The following is an 18,899-nucleotide window of genomic DNA, read 5'->3' as shown; positions in this document are numbered from 1 at the left end:
AACATTAAACAGATGGATTGGGAATTATCATTTGCTTTTCGCATTTTAAATGGTTGTGACTTGCCTCAAGATCCCTGGGGTGTTGTTTGGGGGATTTTTTTGTTGTGGGGGTTGTTGCTGTTGGGTTTCTTGGTCTTTATTTTAGATAAATCCTACTTAGAATTAAGTTCAGTGTGGCTTACTTTCAGGTCATTAGGTATAGACTGAGGTCTGAATATTTTGACTAATAAAGCAGAAGTTACAAGCCTATACTTCTAACTTTAATTTGTGTAGTACTAGTGACCGGTTTCCCTGTTTAAAAAACTGCTGTTTGTGTTTCTAAAAGAAAATCAATTAGCTATTTTCCAGTTTTTCTTTACTGGTATATCCACTTCACACTTAATGGACTTGGGAAGAGAAGATAATAGTAGCCCAAACTCACTTATGTGCACAAACTAGTTTTCAATAACATTAACATGCTTGAAAGTATCCTATATTATGACTTCATTGTTTTTCCTCACCAGAGTCTGTTTTTATGAATACCAAAAAGCGCACTTGCTCATTAAGAAATGTGTTTAGCTAAAATAAAATAAGCATTATTCTTGCATGGGGCATGCCATTGTGTGACAAAAACCTTTGGTTTTCTTTCTGTGTTTACAGCTGTAGTTTTTCTCTATTCCTACTTCCATGTACCCTGAGGCTTCTGCTAGTACTATAGATATTGAAAATATGGGGAGGAGAAGCAAAAGAACCAAATCTTATGTCCAGTCACAGGAGGATTGCAGGAAAAGTTTACATATGAACAAGCATTATAGAAACATTTAATCTTTTCATTTGTAGAAACCCTGGTCTCTGTCATGGTAGATCATTTGTCTGAGAAAGGCTCACAGCTGCCAGTTCAGGTGGAAGGCAGGATAATTGGGAGTGCTGCCACCTAGCAGATCTACTCATGTGTAAATTTTGTTGTAGGCTTCAAAGGTATAACTTAAGCCAGGGCATACCATTGTAATGAATTTTAATATAGCCTTATGCCACGCAGCTTTATAATTTCCTGGCTACACAAGCTCATATAATATCAGTTATTAAAAGTTTGTTTATCTGACATCTGATTAGATCTAATATGCAGCAGTGTACATGATTTGAATTCTTACAACATAAACCTTATGTGGAAAAAGCACTGTGAGATGTCCTAATATTATAAATATATTACAATAATACATAAGAATTATTTTGCGACTTCTTCTGCTGTGACATTTCTGGAATATACTGCAGGCCTTTAATGACAATGGGGACTGTTTGGGCTGTGGTGCAGTGTTTTGAGAAAGGACTGCAGATCCAGGGAGCTTCCTTTCAAGCTATTCAAGGCTTCCAGGTTCCAGGATCTTGCACTAAGTCCTGCAGCCCCTCTCCTACCGAGAAGAACCTCATTTATTATTTCTAAATTGAATTGATGAGAAGGAGGAAGTGTACTCCCTTAACTATGAGTTGCCTGCAACTCTGAGTAAGCAGGTTCTGTTCATGCAGCAGAATTTCTTCTTCTTCCTATGCCCCTCCTTCATGTCCTGAAAATCTGGAGGGTCTCCTAACCTTCTGGAGCTGATTCTGAGGGTGTGTGGGTGGCTGCAGGAAGAGAGGAAGTGGAAGTCTGTTCCACGCATGCAATGGCAGCTGCATCCCTCACTCCAAAGAAAGTTTTGTCTCCTGTGTGAAGCTTGCATATAACACTCTTCTGTAATAGTGCTGTAGAATTTCCAGTTCTGATTATTTTCTGCCATTCTATGTAGGCTTCTAAATGTGATGGAATGTGGCTCAGAGTAACAAAGTATGCACACAATGTACAGGTATGTTGTAGCAGCACACACTATTTTCACAAATTCCAATGTGTGTATCAGTGCAAGCTGTGTGTACGGATTACAGTGGACCCCAATAAATTTATTGAATTGGGTTTCAGTAATTTTTCTGGATACACCCTGGCATACATTGCAACTGAATCCGTCATAAATATTGTCCTTGAATTGAGAGGCACAGCATCTTAACATATTGCTTCTGATATCAAATATAGACTTTTTTGGGTGGGATTATATGCATATTTAATCCCCCACCCAAACTGAGGGGTGAAATTACATTGACCCATGGTGCAGTGAGGTACAGAAGGGCTCAAATGAACATTTTGCCCCTGGACTATCAGAATCTTTAAAAGAGCCTGCCTTTGTTTGTAAGGGCTGACCTTATTATGTATCTTAATAAATAAATCAAGCCAGGTATTTAATGTCTTGCTCTCTTGTTCTTCAATATTGAATGCATGAAGAACATGACGGTAGGGAATGTAATGATGGAAATGTCAACATTTGGGCTGAAGCAATAAGAAAACATGGATGAATGACTCCAGACTATTTTATAACACTTTGAAATTTATAATTAACATAGTTGTGATGCTTATTTCCTACATATGAATGGCTGGGGAGTAACTTTCATAAATTTTAAGTATTGTGCCATCATAAATCTAGCAAGATCACTGGTACTTGTCCCCCCCCATCTTTCCTATTTTTTATTTTAGGATTAAGTTATTGGACTAGATGGACTAACAATTAACTGAAATATGTGCTTATCACTATGCTGTTTTGTGATACAAGAGATTTGAAACTGCTGATACCCAACCTTGAAATATTATTTGATTGGGCTATGGAGGAGGGTAAGGTATTAATAGTCTCCCAGAGAAACCACCTGTTGCTGAAATAGTTTTGCAGCTGATATCTTGTGTTGTGGAAATTACTTGCCTCACTAGGACAGTTGCTGTTACTGCTGGAGGGGTGCAGAGTGCTTTTAAAAAGTTTTAAAAATTTTATTTTGAATTTTTTGTATGTGGGGGGTGGGGTGGATGTTTATTGGGCCTGGGAATTTGTTTGATTTTATGTTTTTGTAATTTTTATTGTTTTTTGTTTGTATTGTTTTATTTGTGTTGGTTTTTTTGTTGTTGTTTTTTAAAGGTGTTATTTTGTTCTTAAGGGGAGGGGTCAGGGCTGCTGGGGAGTTGGTCCCAGACAACAAAATGGCTGGGACAGGTTTCACAGGGGGGAATGCACTGGGACAACCGATCTCAGTGATCACGGGTAGGAGGAGGAGTTACACTAAGACCAGACCATGTCATTACAGAGGAGGCAGGTTTAGTCGTTGTCTGAGGACTATCCCTGCCTCCGGGTCTGGTCCTGACTGGATGGATACTAGAATCAGCAAGGGATACCCACATGACCTGAAAGTGTTGCTGTGCAATGCCAGGTCAATGATTCATAAGACCACTGCCATCCATGACTTGATCATGGATGGAGGACTTGACCTGGCATGTGTAACAGAGACTTGGTTGGATGAAGCAGATGGGCCTGTCCTTGCCGCTGCTTGTCCACCAGGTTTCTCTTACGCACAGCAACCCAGGTCATGTGGGCGGGGAGGGGGGTTGCAGTGATTTTTAGGAAGTCATTAGTTTGCACCAGGCGTCCTATTGGGAAGACCCAATTTTCCGAGTGCATGTTCTGGAAGTTGGGCAATAGGGGCAGTACAGGATTCCTTTTGGTGTACCGACCTCCCCGCTGCACCAAGGATTCCCTGCTCGAGCTGCTTCAGGTCGTGGCGGATGTTCTCCTGGAGACACCTAGTTTGGTCGTCCTAGGGGATTTTAACATCCATGCCGACACGACCTTACAAGGGGCCGCTCGGGACTTCGTGGAAAGCATGGCCTCCATGGGGCTGTCCCTGAATAGGTCTGGCCCAACCCATAGCCGCGGACATGCCTTGGACCTGGTGTTTACCTCTATGGATGTTGGTGATCTGACACTAAGTAAAAGTGAAACGAAAGAAGTGCCATGGTCAGATCACTTGCTGGTGGAACTGGACTTCTCTGCGACCCATCCCCTCTGCAGGGAGGTGGGACCGATTCGGATGGTCCGCCCCCGCCACTTAATGGATCCAAATGGTTTCCAGAGAGTGGTAGGGGATTCTTTATCCCATGTTGATGGCCTTTCAGCCGATTCCCTGGTGGCCCGCTGGAATGTGGAGTTAACCAGGGCTATTGACTGTTTGGCTCCGAAGCGCCCTCTCCGATTACATGGAGCCCGGAGAGCCCCGTGGTTTTCCACGGATCTGAGGGCAATGAAACAATCGTTGAGACGGCTAGAGCGCCGGTGGCGGATAACTCATTCCGAATCTGACCGGACACAGGTTAGAGCTCAACGTCGAGCCTACCAAGTGGCGATAGCGACGGCGAAGAAGACTTTCTTCACCGCCTCTATTGCATCTGCAGAAAACAGCAGCAGGAGACTCTTTCAGGTGGTTCACAATTTAGCGGAACCACCTGTAACATCGGGGCCCAGTACGGGCCATATGTTCTCCTGCAATGATTTTGCAAATTTTTTTGCAGATAAAATCGCTCAGATTCGGGAAGAAGTAGACTCCACCGTGGGAGCAGGGCCGGGGCGGGAGAGTGCTAGAGTCCTGTCTGGTCAAGTTGTGTGGGATCAATTCCAATCTGTTACCTCCGAGGATGTGGACAGGCTGCTTGGACGAGTGAAGCCAACCACCTGTCTCCTGGATCCTTGCCCATCCTAGCTTATAAAAGCTAGCCGGGAAGGACTGGGCGATGGGCTTCGTGGGGTGGTGAATGCTTCCCTCCGTGAGGGAGCCTTCCCAGACCCGCTGAAAGAGGCGGTTATTAAACCGCTTCTTAAAAAACCATCTTTAGATGCGGCCACGATAGCCAATTATCGCCCAGTCTCAAACCTTCCATTCTTGGGCAAGGTGATTGAGCGAGTGGTTGCTGAACAACTCCAGGCACGCCTGGAAGAAGCGGACCATTTGGATCCCTTCCAGTCGGGATTCAGGCCTCATCATGGGAATGAAACTGCCTTGGTCGCACTGGTTGATGATCTCCGGCGGGCTAGGGACAAAGGTGAGAGCTGTTTCCTAGTTCTGCTGGATCTCTCAGCGGCGTTTGATACCATCGACCATAACATCCTTCTGGACCGTCTTGAGGGGCTGGGAGCTGGGGGCACTGTCATACAGTGGTTCCGCTCCTTCCTCCTGGGCCGTGTTCAGAAAGTGGTGGTGGGGGATGAGTGTTCAGACCCCTGGGCTCTCACTTGTGGCGTGCCTCAGGGTTCTGTCCTCTCCCCCATGCTTTTCAACATTTACATGCAGCCATTGGGAGAGATCATCAGGAGGTTTGGGCTGGGTGTTCATCAGTATGCAGATGATACCCAGCTCTACCTCTCTTTTAAATCAGAACCAGTGAAGGCGGTGAAGGTCCTGTCTGAGTGTCTGGAAGCGGTTGGAGGATGGATGGCGGCTAACAGATTGAGGTTGAATCCTGACAAGACAGAAGTACTGTTTTTGGGGGACAGGAGGCGGGCAGGTGTGGAGGATTCCCTGGTCCTGAATGGGGTAACTGTGCCCCTGAAGGACCAGGTGCGCAGCCTGGGAGTCATTTTGGACTCACAGCTGTCCATGGAGGCACAGGTCAAATCTGTGTCGAGGGCAGCTGTTTACCAGCTCCATCTGGTACATAGGCTGAGACCCTATCTACCTGCAGACTGTCTCGCCAGAGTGGTACATGCTCTGGTTATCTCCCGCTTGGACTACTGCAATGCGCTCTACGTGGGGCTACCTTTGAAGGTGACCCGGAAACTACAACTAATCCAGAATGCGGCAGCTAGACTGGTGACTGGGAGCGGCCGCCAAGACCATATAACACCGGTCTTGAAAGACCTACATTGGCTCCCAGTACGTTTCCGAGCACAATTCAAAGTGTTGGTGCTGACCTTTAAAGCCCTAAATGGCCTCGGTCCAGTATATCTGAAGGAGCGTCTCCTCCCCCATCGTTCTGCCCGGACACTGAGGTCCAGCTCCGAGGGCCTTCTGGCGGTTCCCTCACTGCGAGAGGCCAAGTTACAGGGAACCAGGCAGAGGGCCTTCTCGGTAGTGGCGCCCACCCTGTGGAATGCCCTCCCATCAGATGTCAAAGCGATAAACAACTACCTGACATTCAGAAGACATCTGAAGGCAGCCCTGTTCAGGGAAGTTTTTAATATGTGACATTTTAGTGTATTTTTCATCTTTGTTGGAAGCCGCCCAGAGTGGCTGGGGAAACCCAGCCAGATGGGCGGGGTACAAATAATAAATTATTATTATTATTATTACTTGAGTGCCAGTATATTACTGCAAAGTGGTTCTACACAGCTATCAAACATGTATATTGAAGGTACATGACAACATGAGTGGAAGTTAACATGATAGGGAGGACAGTTTGGATAATGATAATTGTAAGTGGAAATGATGCCCTTGACAGATGTGAGCTATGTGTATGTCATTCATCAGTGTACTTATGGAGTAACTGAGAGAGCTTCAAATCATTTTCTAAAGTCTGATAAGTTATACATTCTGTTTTGAAGTGATGATTAAATGCATATTGTCAGGAATTATTTAGATTTTTGTTTAATTTTGTGTGTGTGTTCATTTTCTGTAAAATGAATATAGATCACATGTGATATTCTTCATATTACTAAGAAAGGATATTAGCATATTTTTAGATATACTTAATAGAAAAAGTGTATTTGAACTGTTCTTGCAATTAGCAAATTGTAATTTTCAGGTAACAAAAAAAACCCAGGATCAATTCAACTATTGCATTGCTTTATAGTAGTTATTGTTCCAAAGCAATCTGGTTTTACTGTGTTTTCCTAGCTTTCCACTGATCCAGTCCTTCACCTTTGAGCTAGCTGAAATAGTAGTCTCTGTTGCGGTTGTGTAGTTTGGAGCAGAAAAAATGGGGAGAGGAGCAATGGCATTTGGCATTTGACTCTCAGAAAGAAGTGATCTGGCAGGCTTGGAAAATTGGCCTTAGGAAAGGGGCCTTCCTCAATAGAACCTTGGAGGATAGGGGAAAGAGAACATGACTCTTGCTGCCAGTTGGCTCTCAACAAAATGATCTGTGGAGAAGAGACTTAAAGAGGTGTGATTTGGCATTTGCAGTGATAATTTGTTCTTCCAATGACTATCAGTCGAGCTGAGAAAGAACAGGAATATCATTCGTAAATGTGTTGTCTTTTCACAGTAATATTCTGTGTGTTTCTGTGTGGTTATTGCTTGTTATGTCTTCCATAAACCTAGTCCATTGATTGGGCCTACAAATAAAACAAACACATGAGATTTATTATAAGCTTCAAATAGCCCCAATCAAGTTTTGGTTTTGTTATAAAGAACCCAGCTGCTTCTGCTTCTGTTATGATTATTATTTGCTTAGCATTGTATCTAGTTGCTTGCATAGACCTAAAACTCATATATTTGCTTTGTGTGTCAGCTAACTTCTAACACACACCAATATTAAATGCTACTGATATAGTTTGCTATTACTATGTAACATATTACTTAACGTATATGCTTGTTAGTATACAATATATAAGAACAAAAATACTGCACTAAAAACTATGGTCAGCATACGTTAGGTGAAGTTTTCAAACAACAGATTTGGCACAAACTGATAAGCAGCAAAAGTGAGTGTGCATAGAATTGCATCCTTAGCTTTGTATACAAGCTTTGAGATTCTGGGAATTTCAACAATTATGTAAGTTTCCTGTATAGTTCTTAATTGTTTTTTTTTCCAGATTTCCATGCAATTTTGTATGTCTGCTATATATTTTGCCCATCTGTCTGTTCTCCATGCATTTTAATGCCTTTTGTGATATGGTTGCCAAACTTAGTGTGACAGTTCCCAAAGTGGAGAAGCCAGTTTTTGTCTATGTTTGATTGACATTGTGTACCATTATGAATTAAGATGGTGGACTGAAATGTTCCAAACTGCACAAATTTTGATGCCTCTGGAGTTAGCATGGCCTATTTGACTTGACGGTTGCTAAGATCGATGAGTGGGTTTTTGGCCTATGTTTGGACAGGCACCATTCTGAATCAAGATGGTGGACTGATCCATTCTAAACAGCACTGATTTGGATGCCTCTGAATATATTGTCACCCAATTTGGCAAGACTGTTACTAAGATCAGGAAGCAGCACTTGGTTTACTTTTAGAAATGGTTGGACCCCATTTGAATCAAGATGGCAGAACAAACTGTTCCAAACCATGCTGATTTGGATGCCAATGAAGATATTTTTCCTGTGTTTCATGTGACATCATCCAGTTTAGTCTGACAGTTACAAACTGCACCAATTTGGATGCTTCTGACAATATTGGTGCCCAATTTGGAATGATGGCTCCCAGGAGGAGGTTTTGGTCTATGTTTGGAAACCGTCAGGCACTGCTTTTGAATTACTGGTTAGTACCTATGTATGAACTAAAATTGGAACTTCGCTCATATACATGATTTTTTCTTAGGCGATTGAACATTTTCATTTGAACTAAATCTTTCCATGTTAAAAACACTTCCAAAATATGATCCACATGTATCATTTAAGATGCCCCATATAATTCTTTTAAAATCAATCAATCAATTATTGTGTGTTCATATGCTTTTTTTTTGGTCATATGCTTTTTGGGAGATCTAAAGGCCTTCTTGATTTTGAAAGAAACAACACTCATATACTTATTCAGTGAATTTAATTTTTGAAAGCGAGTGGCTAACTCGTGGCTGACTCGTACAAGGATTCTGAAAGGTAATAAAATTATTACATGAGTTGATCTTTACAATATTTTCAACATTTATATCTGCCGGTACATGTGTATAACTTGATTTTTCTCATCACTGCCCTGCCCAGGAAGGGTGTGAGAGAGGTAGGTAGACTAAGGACTAAGACACAGTGATGACTAGCTAGACATGAAATATTGTTTGCACAGCTGTATCTTGGAAATGACCAAATCGTTAAACAACTTACTGGGGGGAAGTGAACAGAGACTCTTATTATGTTCAACCATGAAATTGCTGAACAGTGCTTGTCCTGTTATAAAGTCATTGCATATGTTGCTAGGTCAAAACCCTTACCCTTATTTTCCTATTGCATTCAGAAATAATTGATACTTAGCTCTCTTATCATAAAGCAACTGTTTCATGGAAGAAATAAATTTCTATTCCAGTGATGCATTGTAATTGTAACATTACCATCAAATTATTATATTAAAATCACACTAGTTTTGACATAAGATCAAGAACAATCTGTCCCACCTGATTGCATTTTGCAGTTGTTGAAATAGGACTTCAATGCAGTAATTAAATCATGAGCATCAAAAGAGCTTTAATATTTAGTTAAAAAAAAAGGATGATAAAATGTTGTTAATTTATGGCACGAACTTATTCAAAATGACAGCTATTATTTTACTTGCAATTATTTAACACTTGCTTGTAGAACAGATGTCTTAGGATTTAATGCATGTCTCAAGTATTATGTTTTGATGAATGAAATTTGTCTTTGACCTAAAAATATAGTTAAGATGCTTTATTCAGCACACATGCAAATCTGAATTCCATAAACTGGATATAAGTGCAACAGCTTTCTGACATCTTAAGGCTGTATATCATTGTTGGTAACCACAGTACATTTATTATGCAAAATGCCTTTGTGTAATACTTGTGGTGTGCCTTTTCTCACCACTGATATAGTTATCTCATCATATGGGGCAACATTACACTCTTCCAGGAGGGGTCTGATGCTGATATGGAAATACCACCTACTTGATTCTAGGCCACCAACCTTGATGATAGCTGAGTGGTAGACAATATTCCCTGTTTTAATAGTTTGCTGTTTGTGGTTCGAGGACCCGACCCCCGCGAAGTAAAATGAAGACACAGGGACACGTGATATAAGGTTAATGGGCTAGAAAAGGCCACAACTTTATTGATTACAGCAATGAAAAGGTATTGGCTTAGGCATTGGATCGCGAAACAAGTGGGTTTATTCACCAGGGGTTCATCACCTGTTGATGCTAATCCAACTATAGGCTCACCCCAGATGTCACCGAGGGTCGTGCCATGGCCTCCCGCCAAGCAGGCTTCGGACGGAATACACGACCGCCAGATTCCATTAACGGAATACCCCTAGAAATTGAAGGCATAGGCGATGGCCACACCTAGCACTTCGACACACCACAACACATTATTCCAATGCCTAACCTACCCACCAATACCACCAAAAAGTTGTGACGATTGCTACGAGGTAGGCGAAAAAACCAAAAAGCCTAATGCCAAATGGAAAAACTCCTACCAGGCCCCCCGGGCAACCGGGGCGACCAACCTAAGGTCCATAGCAAGGCCAATGACCTAAGCCCTAACTCAAAGGGAGTGGAGGGTGGGTGACTCGCCCAGGACGACAAAGAGAAATGAGGCCGGGGGGGAGGCTGGCACTGCAGCATAAAGGCTGCTGGACACGCCCCCCCATGGCACCCGGTTGGACAGCCACCTGGGGGGGCGTGAGTGCCAGCCAGGTGAGCTGGAGGCAGGGGGCAACGCCCCCTGCTAGGAGCGGTGCTCGGGCTCCCGTCCACAACCACTCCCCTCTCTTTCAGGGAGGAGAGTCTTTGTGGTTCGAGGACCCGACCCCCGCGAAGTAAAATGAAGACACAGGGACACGTGATATAAGGTTAATGGGCTAGAAAAGGCCACAACTTTATTGATTACAGCAATGAAATGGTATTGGCTTAGGCATTGGATCGCGAAACAAGTGGGTTTATTCACCAGGGGTTCATCACCTGTTGATGCTAATCCAACTATAGGCTCACCCCTGATGTCACCGAGGGTCGTGCCATGGCCTCCCGCCAAGCAGGCTTCGGACGGAATACACGACCGCCAGATTCCATTAACGGAATACCCCTAGAAATTGAAGGCATAGGCGATGGCCACACCTAGCACTTCGACACACCACAACACATTATTCCAATGCCTAACCGCTACCCGAGCTAAAGGCCACCAACCTTGATGATAGCTGAGTGGTAGACAATATTTCCTGTTTTAATAGTTTGCTGTATAGCATGAAGACCAAGTTACTTCAAGTGCAAATCACTTACTTTTTTTAGCAAATCAGCAGTTCTAGTACCCAGAGGCCCAAGCTTTAGGTTGAATAACAGCATTTGTGACTGTGTGGTAAATTCAGCTATATTTGTGAGGTTCACCTGAAAACCAGCATTAAAAGACTTACATAATACTAATTAGTATTGTCATTGAACCACAATTATATCATTTTAAAAGTGAAAATAAGTACTGAACATGCATAAAATTATGCTGTTATTTGTATAGTCAAGTGTCATGCATGCCTTTGTATGGGACTGGTGTTTGCATGGTGTTCTGGCTGAAGAATTAAGACTTTAAAACAGAATTGAGAAATGACAATGAAACCTGCATGAACTGAGCTGCTATGTTGTGACGAAAGTGAGCATGGTACAAGGAATGAGAAAACTACATAGGCCAGGTGCAGACAAACTTAACATTGCTGACCTCTTAACCATATTTAGCAATGGGTTTGAGCCTTCATTTTCTTCATTCCTTATTGTTTCTGCATAAATTCTACTACTGTAGTCAGTATTAGCACTGCTGAAAGTTAGTTTGAAACTAGGGTTTAAAGGTACTGTATGTGGCTTTAATATGTGAGAACAAATTAGTGGACTACTCCTTCAACGAAGCTAAATAATTTTATACAAGAATTTTGATTCTGTTTCCCTCCATATTCATCTAAGTGTTCAAATCTCTGTTGATCAGTTTGTGAAACATTTTGCTTAAATTATTCAGTCTAGTATAGATTTCCCCTTATTTCATTTATACAGAAAAATAATTCTTTCTTCCCTTCACACATTTTTTGTTTGTTTTTGTTTTAGGTCTCGATGATTGTCTGCAGCAGTATATCAAGAATTTTGAGAGAGAAAAGATTGGTGGAGATCAGTTGCTACGTATCACTCATCAAGAACTGGAGGATCTAGGGGTTACTCGAATTGGTCATCAAGAACTCATCTTAGAAGCAGTTGACTTGCTCTGTGCATTGGTAAATGTCTTTGTGATAGATTGTTGGGTGGCAAGAGAGACAATTTTTGTCAGAATTTTTTTTATTTTTTTTGCAGTTTGAATGCCACAAATGTTCTTTAAATTACTACATCAATCTAGAATCCTCCACTTTTAATCACATCAGTTTCAATGTGCCTGTTTCTTACAGTATTACAGAACTGAATTTTAATTGAGGAGGCTAGTCAGCATGATGAGAATTGATCTGTGATATCTCTCAAAATTCGGTGTTATTGCCAGTGCTGTTTAACAGGACTCTGAGCACGTGTTTTGCATTTTCAAGAGTTGCACTAGAACCTGCAGTTGCCTTAAGAGAAAATTGGTTTTGTATAGAGTTTATTTTGGGGACTTTTCAAGACTGCTTATGATTACATCATGTTTAGAAAAAAACATTTTACTAGTACCCAGAGTCTATCAATTACTTCACGTGTTTTTGAACATGTTTTTGAACTGAGCCTGCAGTTAAAAACCAATTATGTATTTGAATACCTAGTTAAAATTAAAAGGGAGAGGTAAGGGGTGAGGCGGCGGAGAGACAAGCTATGGGAGCTGTTCTGCTACGGGTGGCTCTGCGCCGCAAGTTTGGGGGCGAGGTTCTGAGGCAGCTGGGTGGCTCCGCCCTCCTGTGCACCTGGGATTGGTGTAGGGCCATAGAGAGGCCCACCCAGTGTACGCTGCTTACACCACAAGGTGCCCAATGCCTGGTTTGTTGTGCTGGGCTCCTTACGTTTCCTGTTTTCTTTTCCTGAGCAAAGGTCAACAACTTTGGGAAAACTTTCCTTAAAAAAAATCAATAAACTTGGGGTTCCCCCCCCCTAAAAAAAGGTCGGCAACTCTGGGCAACCTGGGGGGTGGGTACTGGGCAGATCTTTGCATCCTGGTGCTGCATATGCTTAAGACAGCCCTGGTTGCATTTGAGGTCTAACTGGTAGGTAATAAATTCAAGGGACTTGTTACAATTATGCAAACAATAGGAGAGGAGTATGGAATATGGAGCGGGACGCGGGTGGCGCTGTGGGTTAAACCACTGTGCCACTTGGGCTTGCCGATCGAAAGGTCAGCGGTTCGAATCCCTGCGACAGAGTGAGCTCCCATTGTTCGGTCCCGGCTCCTGCCAACCTAGCAGTTTAAAAGCACACAGTTCAAGTAGATAAATTGGTACCGCTCTGTTGGGAAGGTAAACGGTGTTGCCGTGCGCTGCTCTGGTTTCGCCAGAAGTGGCTTAGTCATGGTGGCCACATGACCCAGAAAAACTGTCTGCAGAAGCGGACAAACATCGGCTCCCTCAGCCTTTAAAGCAAGGTGAGCGCCGCAACCCCAGAGTCGTTCACAACTGGACTTAATTGTCAGGGGTCCCTTTACCTTTTTATGGAATATGGAGCAAAAAGTAACAAAAGTCTGGCCACTTTGGGATGTTTCCCCCCTGAAAGGCTGGGTTGTTGTTGTTGGCACTCATCTGTCTTGAGAGACAGTGGAGTGTGCCTTCTGGGGGTGAAGTTAAACTGCTGCATTAACAGCACCAAAGTGTCCTCCCCGGTGACCAGATCCCCCCCATTCAGCCTTGCTGGTGTGGTCCAAAGGAAAGCAGAGCAATGTGTTTGGCACCAGCTTGGCTGTAAGAGTTGCCAGAAAAAAGTGTGCAAGGTGCTATCCAACTGTCTTAGGGTCTCCACTCCATATTTGTGTAGGGTTTAGTACTTAGCCTTTTCTTCTCCTGAAGATATCCTGCAAATCAGTGGAGGGTTAGGGTTAGGGTTAGGGGTTAGTGACACTAGGGTTAGTGACACTGTTAAACTAGGATATTAAAAAAAATCTGGCTTTCATAACACCCTAGCTTCATAGCTCTTGGATTTTTAACTTTTTCTCCTTCTGTTATAAGAGCAGAAATAGCAGCAGCACTCAGCTAATTGCTTCTGTAGATTTTATATATTAGGCTTCCTCAGTCCTACTCCCTGCTGTTGCTTTGCTTCTTAGATGTTTATAATAAAAACTATTGTGCTTTAAAAATCTATTCTCATCCTTTGTACTTTTAGTAAAAGCAGCATGCATATTATACTTACAAAATGTCACATTGCTCATGGCCTTTTCACATTTGCCTCAAAGTTATACCTGCACGAAAGTAAAAGAATTATTCTGAGCTCAACAATAGATAGTTTCATAGTTACCTGAGAATTTTGTAAAAAAAATATTAATTTTATAAGAGATCTACAGAAGTTGGAGAAATTGGCATTGCAGTCCATTCCATAGATTGTGGAAAGAATTAAGTAAAGTAGCCATATCATCACCTTGCTGTTTTAATTGTTTTAAAAGCCACAAGTGAACATGAACATGTATTTGTTCCCTTGAACAGACACTGTGGATAGAAACTGCATTCATACGTTTAAGGATCTAACAACATTGTACACAGCTTGAGCTTTTAATACAGAAAAAACCAGAAGTGACAGTAGTAATAATATGCCTGCTTACTGATTTGGAACATAGCCTTCAGTTTCTAGTCAGTATTTTAGTCAGTGAATCTATGTATCCTTAGCAGAATGCAGACCAGAATATAAATCATAGGTTAAAAAATGAATGATGCAGCAGCAGGTGATGACTAGTTTTCCTAGCCCACTTGTACAACAGCTGAATCTGTTTGGATTCTTGCACTTGTGAAAGATGATGTGCAATTGCTTACATAAGAGCTTACATTTCAAGTTTGTTGGTCACATTTTCATAAGCATACATCCACACTATAATAGCGTGAGAGGAGAGAAAGAGAGAAATCAAACCTTAGTTGCATCAGGTTTTTCTATTGTAATACTACTAAAGCTTCTGTTTCTAGCTTTTCCTCAGATTACGTGTATAAGTATATGCATATGTGAGGAGATTTCTTGAAGAACCTTAGACTTGATTGCCATGACATGTTTTGGATCCTGAACATAACAGTTTTATTACATTCTACGTTGAAGCCCCAAGCTAAGAGTGCAGTTATACCTTTTCTAAATAAGTAAAGAATGTCTTCCAGTCACTTGGTGGTCTGGACAATAAGAAAAAGGGTTTGGAAGGAACTGCATCAGGGAATAGGATCAATAGTCTTTTCTTAAAAGAAAGATTTGTCATACACAGCTGGAGTAGTGCCACATTGCTAACCTCTAAGAAGCCTCTTTGAAAGGTTTCCACATAAGAAGTGCCAATTCAGAGTGGCCATGTTAATTTGTTATAGCAAAATTCCAAGAGCACTGTGGAATCTTAAAGGTAAAGGTAAAGGTACCCCTGCCCGTACGGGCCAGTCTTGACAGACTCTGGGGTTGTGCGCCCATCTCACTCAAGAGGCCAGGGGCCAGCGCTGTCCGGAGACACTTCCGGGTCACGTGGCCAGCGTGACAAAGCTGCATCTGGCGAGCCAGAGCCGCACACGGAAACGCCGTTTACCTTCCCGCTGGTAAGCGGTCCCTATTTATCTACTTGCACCCGGAGGTGCTTTCGAACTGCTGGGTTGGCAGGCGCTGGGACCGAGCAGCGGGAGCGCACCCCGCCGCAGGGATTCGAACCGCCGACCTTTCGATCGGCAAGTCCTAGGCGCTGAGGCTTTAACCCACAGCGCCACCTGCGTCCCCTGTGGAATCTGTGGAATCTTACTTATGTATAAATTCTGGCATGAACTTTCGTGGAGAAAAGTTTGCTTCTTCAGCAGCATGATGTGACTGCAAAAGCATTCAACGAAGGCCTAGGGCAGGGGTGGCTAACCTTTTTTGACTGGATTTGCTGTTCGCCAACCCTCTGAGAGCTGCATGTTAGTGACCAAAGTGAAAGTGAGCACTGCCAAAAATTAGTGTGTCTACCCTGAACCCACTGTCACTGGCATGCACTGCTAGCAGATATGCATTCAAACATGCCACACATACAGCACATGCTCCAGGGGGAACGGCTGTAGCTCAGTGGTAGAGCATCTATCTTTTCATGCAGAAAGTCCCTGGCATCTCCAGGTTGGGCTAGGAATGCCCCATGCCTCAAACCCTGGAGAGCTGCTGCTAGTCAACATAGAAAACACTGAGCTAGATAGAACAGTGGTCTAATTCAGTATAAGATTATGTTCTCTCCCATCCCTTTCTCTCTCACACAACCCCCCCCCCATAGCATACGTTCTCTTTGTCTGTCTTTGTCTCTCACATTCACACACAACAAACTCATCCCCACTTCAGCATTGAGCTTGATTTGACTCATTCTCCAACAAGCCCAGCCATCCTATGGGGAGGAGAGTCTATTTCATTGGCAATAGCACTCCAGTTGTGGAGCCGTCTATTGCCATTCAGCTGCTGCCTACTTAGACTGCCCGGGTTCTGAATTGGTTGTGCATGTAATGCATGGGGAAACATGGCCATGTCCTTTATAATATTTAACAGATGGATTGGTGATTACAATTTTAATTATATTTCACCTTTGGCGCTTTTTTTTTTTTTTTTTTTTTGCTTTTTGCTTTTTGCTTTTTGTATTTTAAACCATTGTGACCTACCTCAAGATCACTGGGGTGTTTGGTTTTTTTTGTGGCGGTTGTTGCTGTTTGTTCTTTTAATCTTTATTTTAGATCATGTTATGCTTTATTTTGAAACTGGTTGCGGATTTTTAATGTTTTATTTTCAAGTTGTAAGCTGCCTTGAGCATGGTTTGAACTGTGGAAAGGTGGCATGCGAAGAAAATTATATATGTATTTATGTATGTATGTAATAGGATTAAAGGTGGTATATAAACAGTTCAAACTGTTTTTACTCAGAATTTTAATTGACTGTGGTAATTAATGGGCCTGGCAACCATTAGATAGTTATGATTTCACTCCCAATTAATGGACCTGGCTCCCAGTACATTTCTAAGCACAATTCAAAGTGTTGGTGCTGACCTTTAAAGCCCTAAATGGCCTCGGCCCAGTATACCTGAAGGAGCGTCTTCACCCCCATCATTCTGCCTAGACACTGAGGTCCAGCTCTGAGGGCCTTCTGGTGGTACCCTCACTGTGAGATGTGAGGTTACAGGGAACCAGGCAGAGGGCTGATTTGCTATTTTAAAGGCATAGTTTCCTGGGTAAAGAGACCTAGCATAACAATACATTATGTGGCATAAAGTGGAATGATAAGATGGAGACACTTTATTGTTATGGATTATTTAAAGGCTTCTTATTTTTTCTCACATAATCCGATAATATTTTTTATTAGTTTTCAATTACAATCCAATAGTAGCCTCATTATAGCAGTACCAATTTATAATACAATTATTAATACCAATCGTTCAAGTACTGAATTATATAATTTAGATAAGGTGGCCCCCTATGTGCTAGAATTGATGGCTTGATTATTTGCTTCATTTCTGCATTCCAGAATCTTATTAATTTCCATTACATTCTGGTCATAATAATAATCCCTTATACAACAACTGCAATATTAATAACGTCTATTCGTGTTGACACATTAAATGATTTATTTTTTTTTAAAAAAAACTCACATGATCAGTCATCCACTTGCCATCTTGCTCAAGGGTAAGTTTCTCAGGCTTTTAATCAAAAACAAGGCTCAGCAACACATATTGCCTGATCTGAGCTCTCACTTGTGTTGAAGTCTGGAGAAAGAAACAGCAGGAGTCTTCCCCACTGTTTTTCTCATGTCCCCATTTCACAGCAAAATTTTGTCCATGCCTGAAACTAATTTATGGGTCCCTGCACAGGTACTGAGGACTGTGAAAGGCTTAAGGAGGAAACCCAACCATTCTGTCAAGTTGTTAGGCCGGATGTGCCTAAAGATAGCCATCCCCCTTCCCCACGCCAAAACCTGCTAGATGTGAGGTGTTATAATTCTTTTGAGCTGTCTGTATTTGTGAAAATTGATTAGTATTGGCTAAAGAAGCACCAGAAAGGCACCTATTTTGATACTGATGATACTGATGCCTGAGCGGAGATTTTGGAATGTTTCGGAATTGAGAGCTAAAGCATAACGTCTCGTCATTAACTGTCAACTGTCACATCAACTGTCATGCATCTACCAACATTCTATTTCTCCTAAAGTTACTGTAACTAATAACACAGGGTAGTGGGGGCAGAAGTGACACGAGGTTTATTTTGGGGATTAATAAGGCAATAAATGGTTCCTAGCCCTGATGGGTTTGTTTTACCTCTACTATTTACCTCCACTGTACTTCTGAATACCAGCTGCTAAGAGTCCTACTGATGGGAAAGGTGTTGTTTTGCTCAAAGCCTGCTTGTGGGTTTCCTCAGAAGCATATGTTTGGTCTCTGTGAGAAGTGGACATTGGACTAGATGGGTCCACTGATCCAGCAGGACTGTTTTTTGTTCATAACAGCTATAGCCTAGACTCCCTTTTGCCAGGTTAATCGGAATAAATTGTGAGCACATATAATGAAGACTTACTCCCAGAGAGACACAATTTTTTTCTTCTGCCATTTTTCGGCATCCTTAACTTTCGTTTTCTTAGACGGAGATCTTATAGTCGAATAGCAAGTTTTGTGGATAATAATTGCTATCATATATTATAGCCAATAAATTTGTACTTACAAAAATATGTTCCTTTTATAGTGTATGTTTAAATAATTTGGCAATCCCATTTCCCCTTCCTTAGTTTAAAAATGAGCTGTGTACATGCGGGGACGGGGTCCTTGTGCAAAAGAGGTAATGGTTCAGAGCCCAGTTGAGCACCAGTGTTCCAACTCAGCATTTTGTTGCAAGCATTAACTTTCTTTCTTAAAATGCCACCTTTATTGTAATTTGTCAAAGAAATATTTAAAGTAAATCAAATAAGACAAAACCACAATTTAAAACTCCGCAAAGCATAACACACGTGAGGTGGGATTTAACTAAGTCTTACTCAGAGTAGGCCTGTTGAAATCAATGGATCTAACTTAGTCATTTTCATAAATTTCAATGGATCAGCTGTGAGTGAAACTTAATTGAATGCCACCCATG

At 42.1% G+C, this 18,899-nt stretch overlaps 1 protein-coding gene and 1 long non-coding RNA gene across 5 annotated transcripts in view; one reads left to right on the top strand and one right to left on the bottom strand.

Moving 5' to 3' along the window:
* Nucleotides 1-18,899, top strand: part of CNKSR2 (connector enhancer of kinase suppressor of Ras 2) — a 248,492-nt gene that overhangs the window by 110,231 nt on the left and 119,362 nt on the right. For 3 of the 4 annotated variants that reach the window (XM_079972207.1, XM_079972208.1, XM_079972206.1), the window contains exon 2: nucleotides 11,776-11,939. In XM_079972207.1, coding sequence (XP_079828333.1) covers nucleotides 11,776-11,939 — 164 coding nt within the window. Of the gene's footprint in view, nucleotides 1-11,775; nucleotides 11,940-17,995; nucleotides 18,156-18,899 lie in introns of those variants that run through there. The other variant, XM_079972209.1, reaches the window with a different exon arrangement.
* Nucleotides 6,641-17,922, bottom strand: LOC307214010. The gene is made up of 3 exons (XR_013837828.1): nucleotides 17,841-17,922; nucleotides 14,017-14,065; nucleotides 6,641-7,148 (listed from the first exon to the last, which is right to left on the bottom strand). It is a non-coding gene; the product is annotated as an uncharacterized lncRNA (long non-coding RNA).

This window comes from Podarcis cretensis (genome assembly GCF_951804945.1).
Source record: "Podarcis cretensis genome assembly, chromosome: 4".
Classification (NCBI taxonomy): domain Eukaryota; kingdom Metazoa; phylum Chordata; class Lepidosauria; order Squamata; family Lacertidae; genus Podarcis; species Podarcis cretensis.
This window is presented reverse-complemented; position numbering and strand designations above follow the sequence as displayed.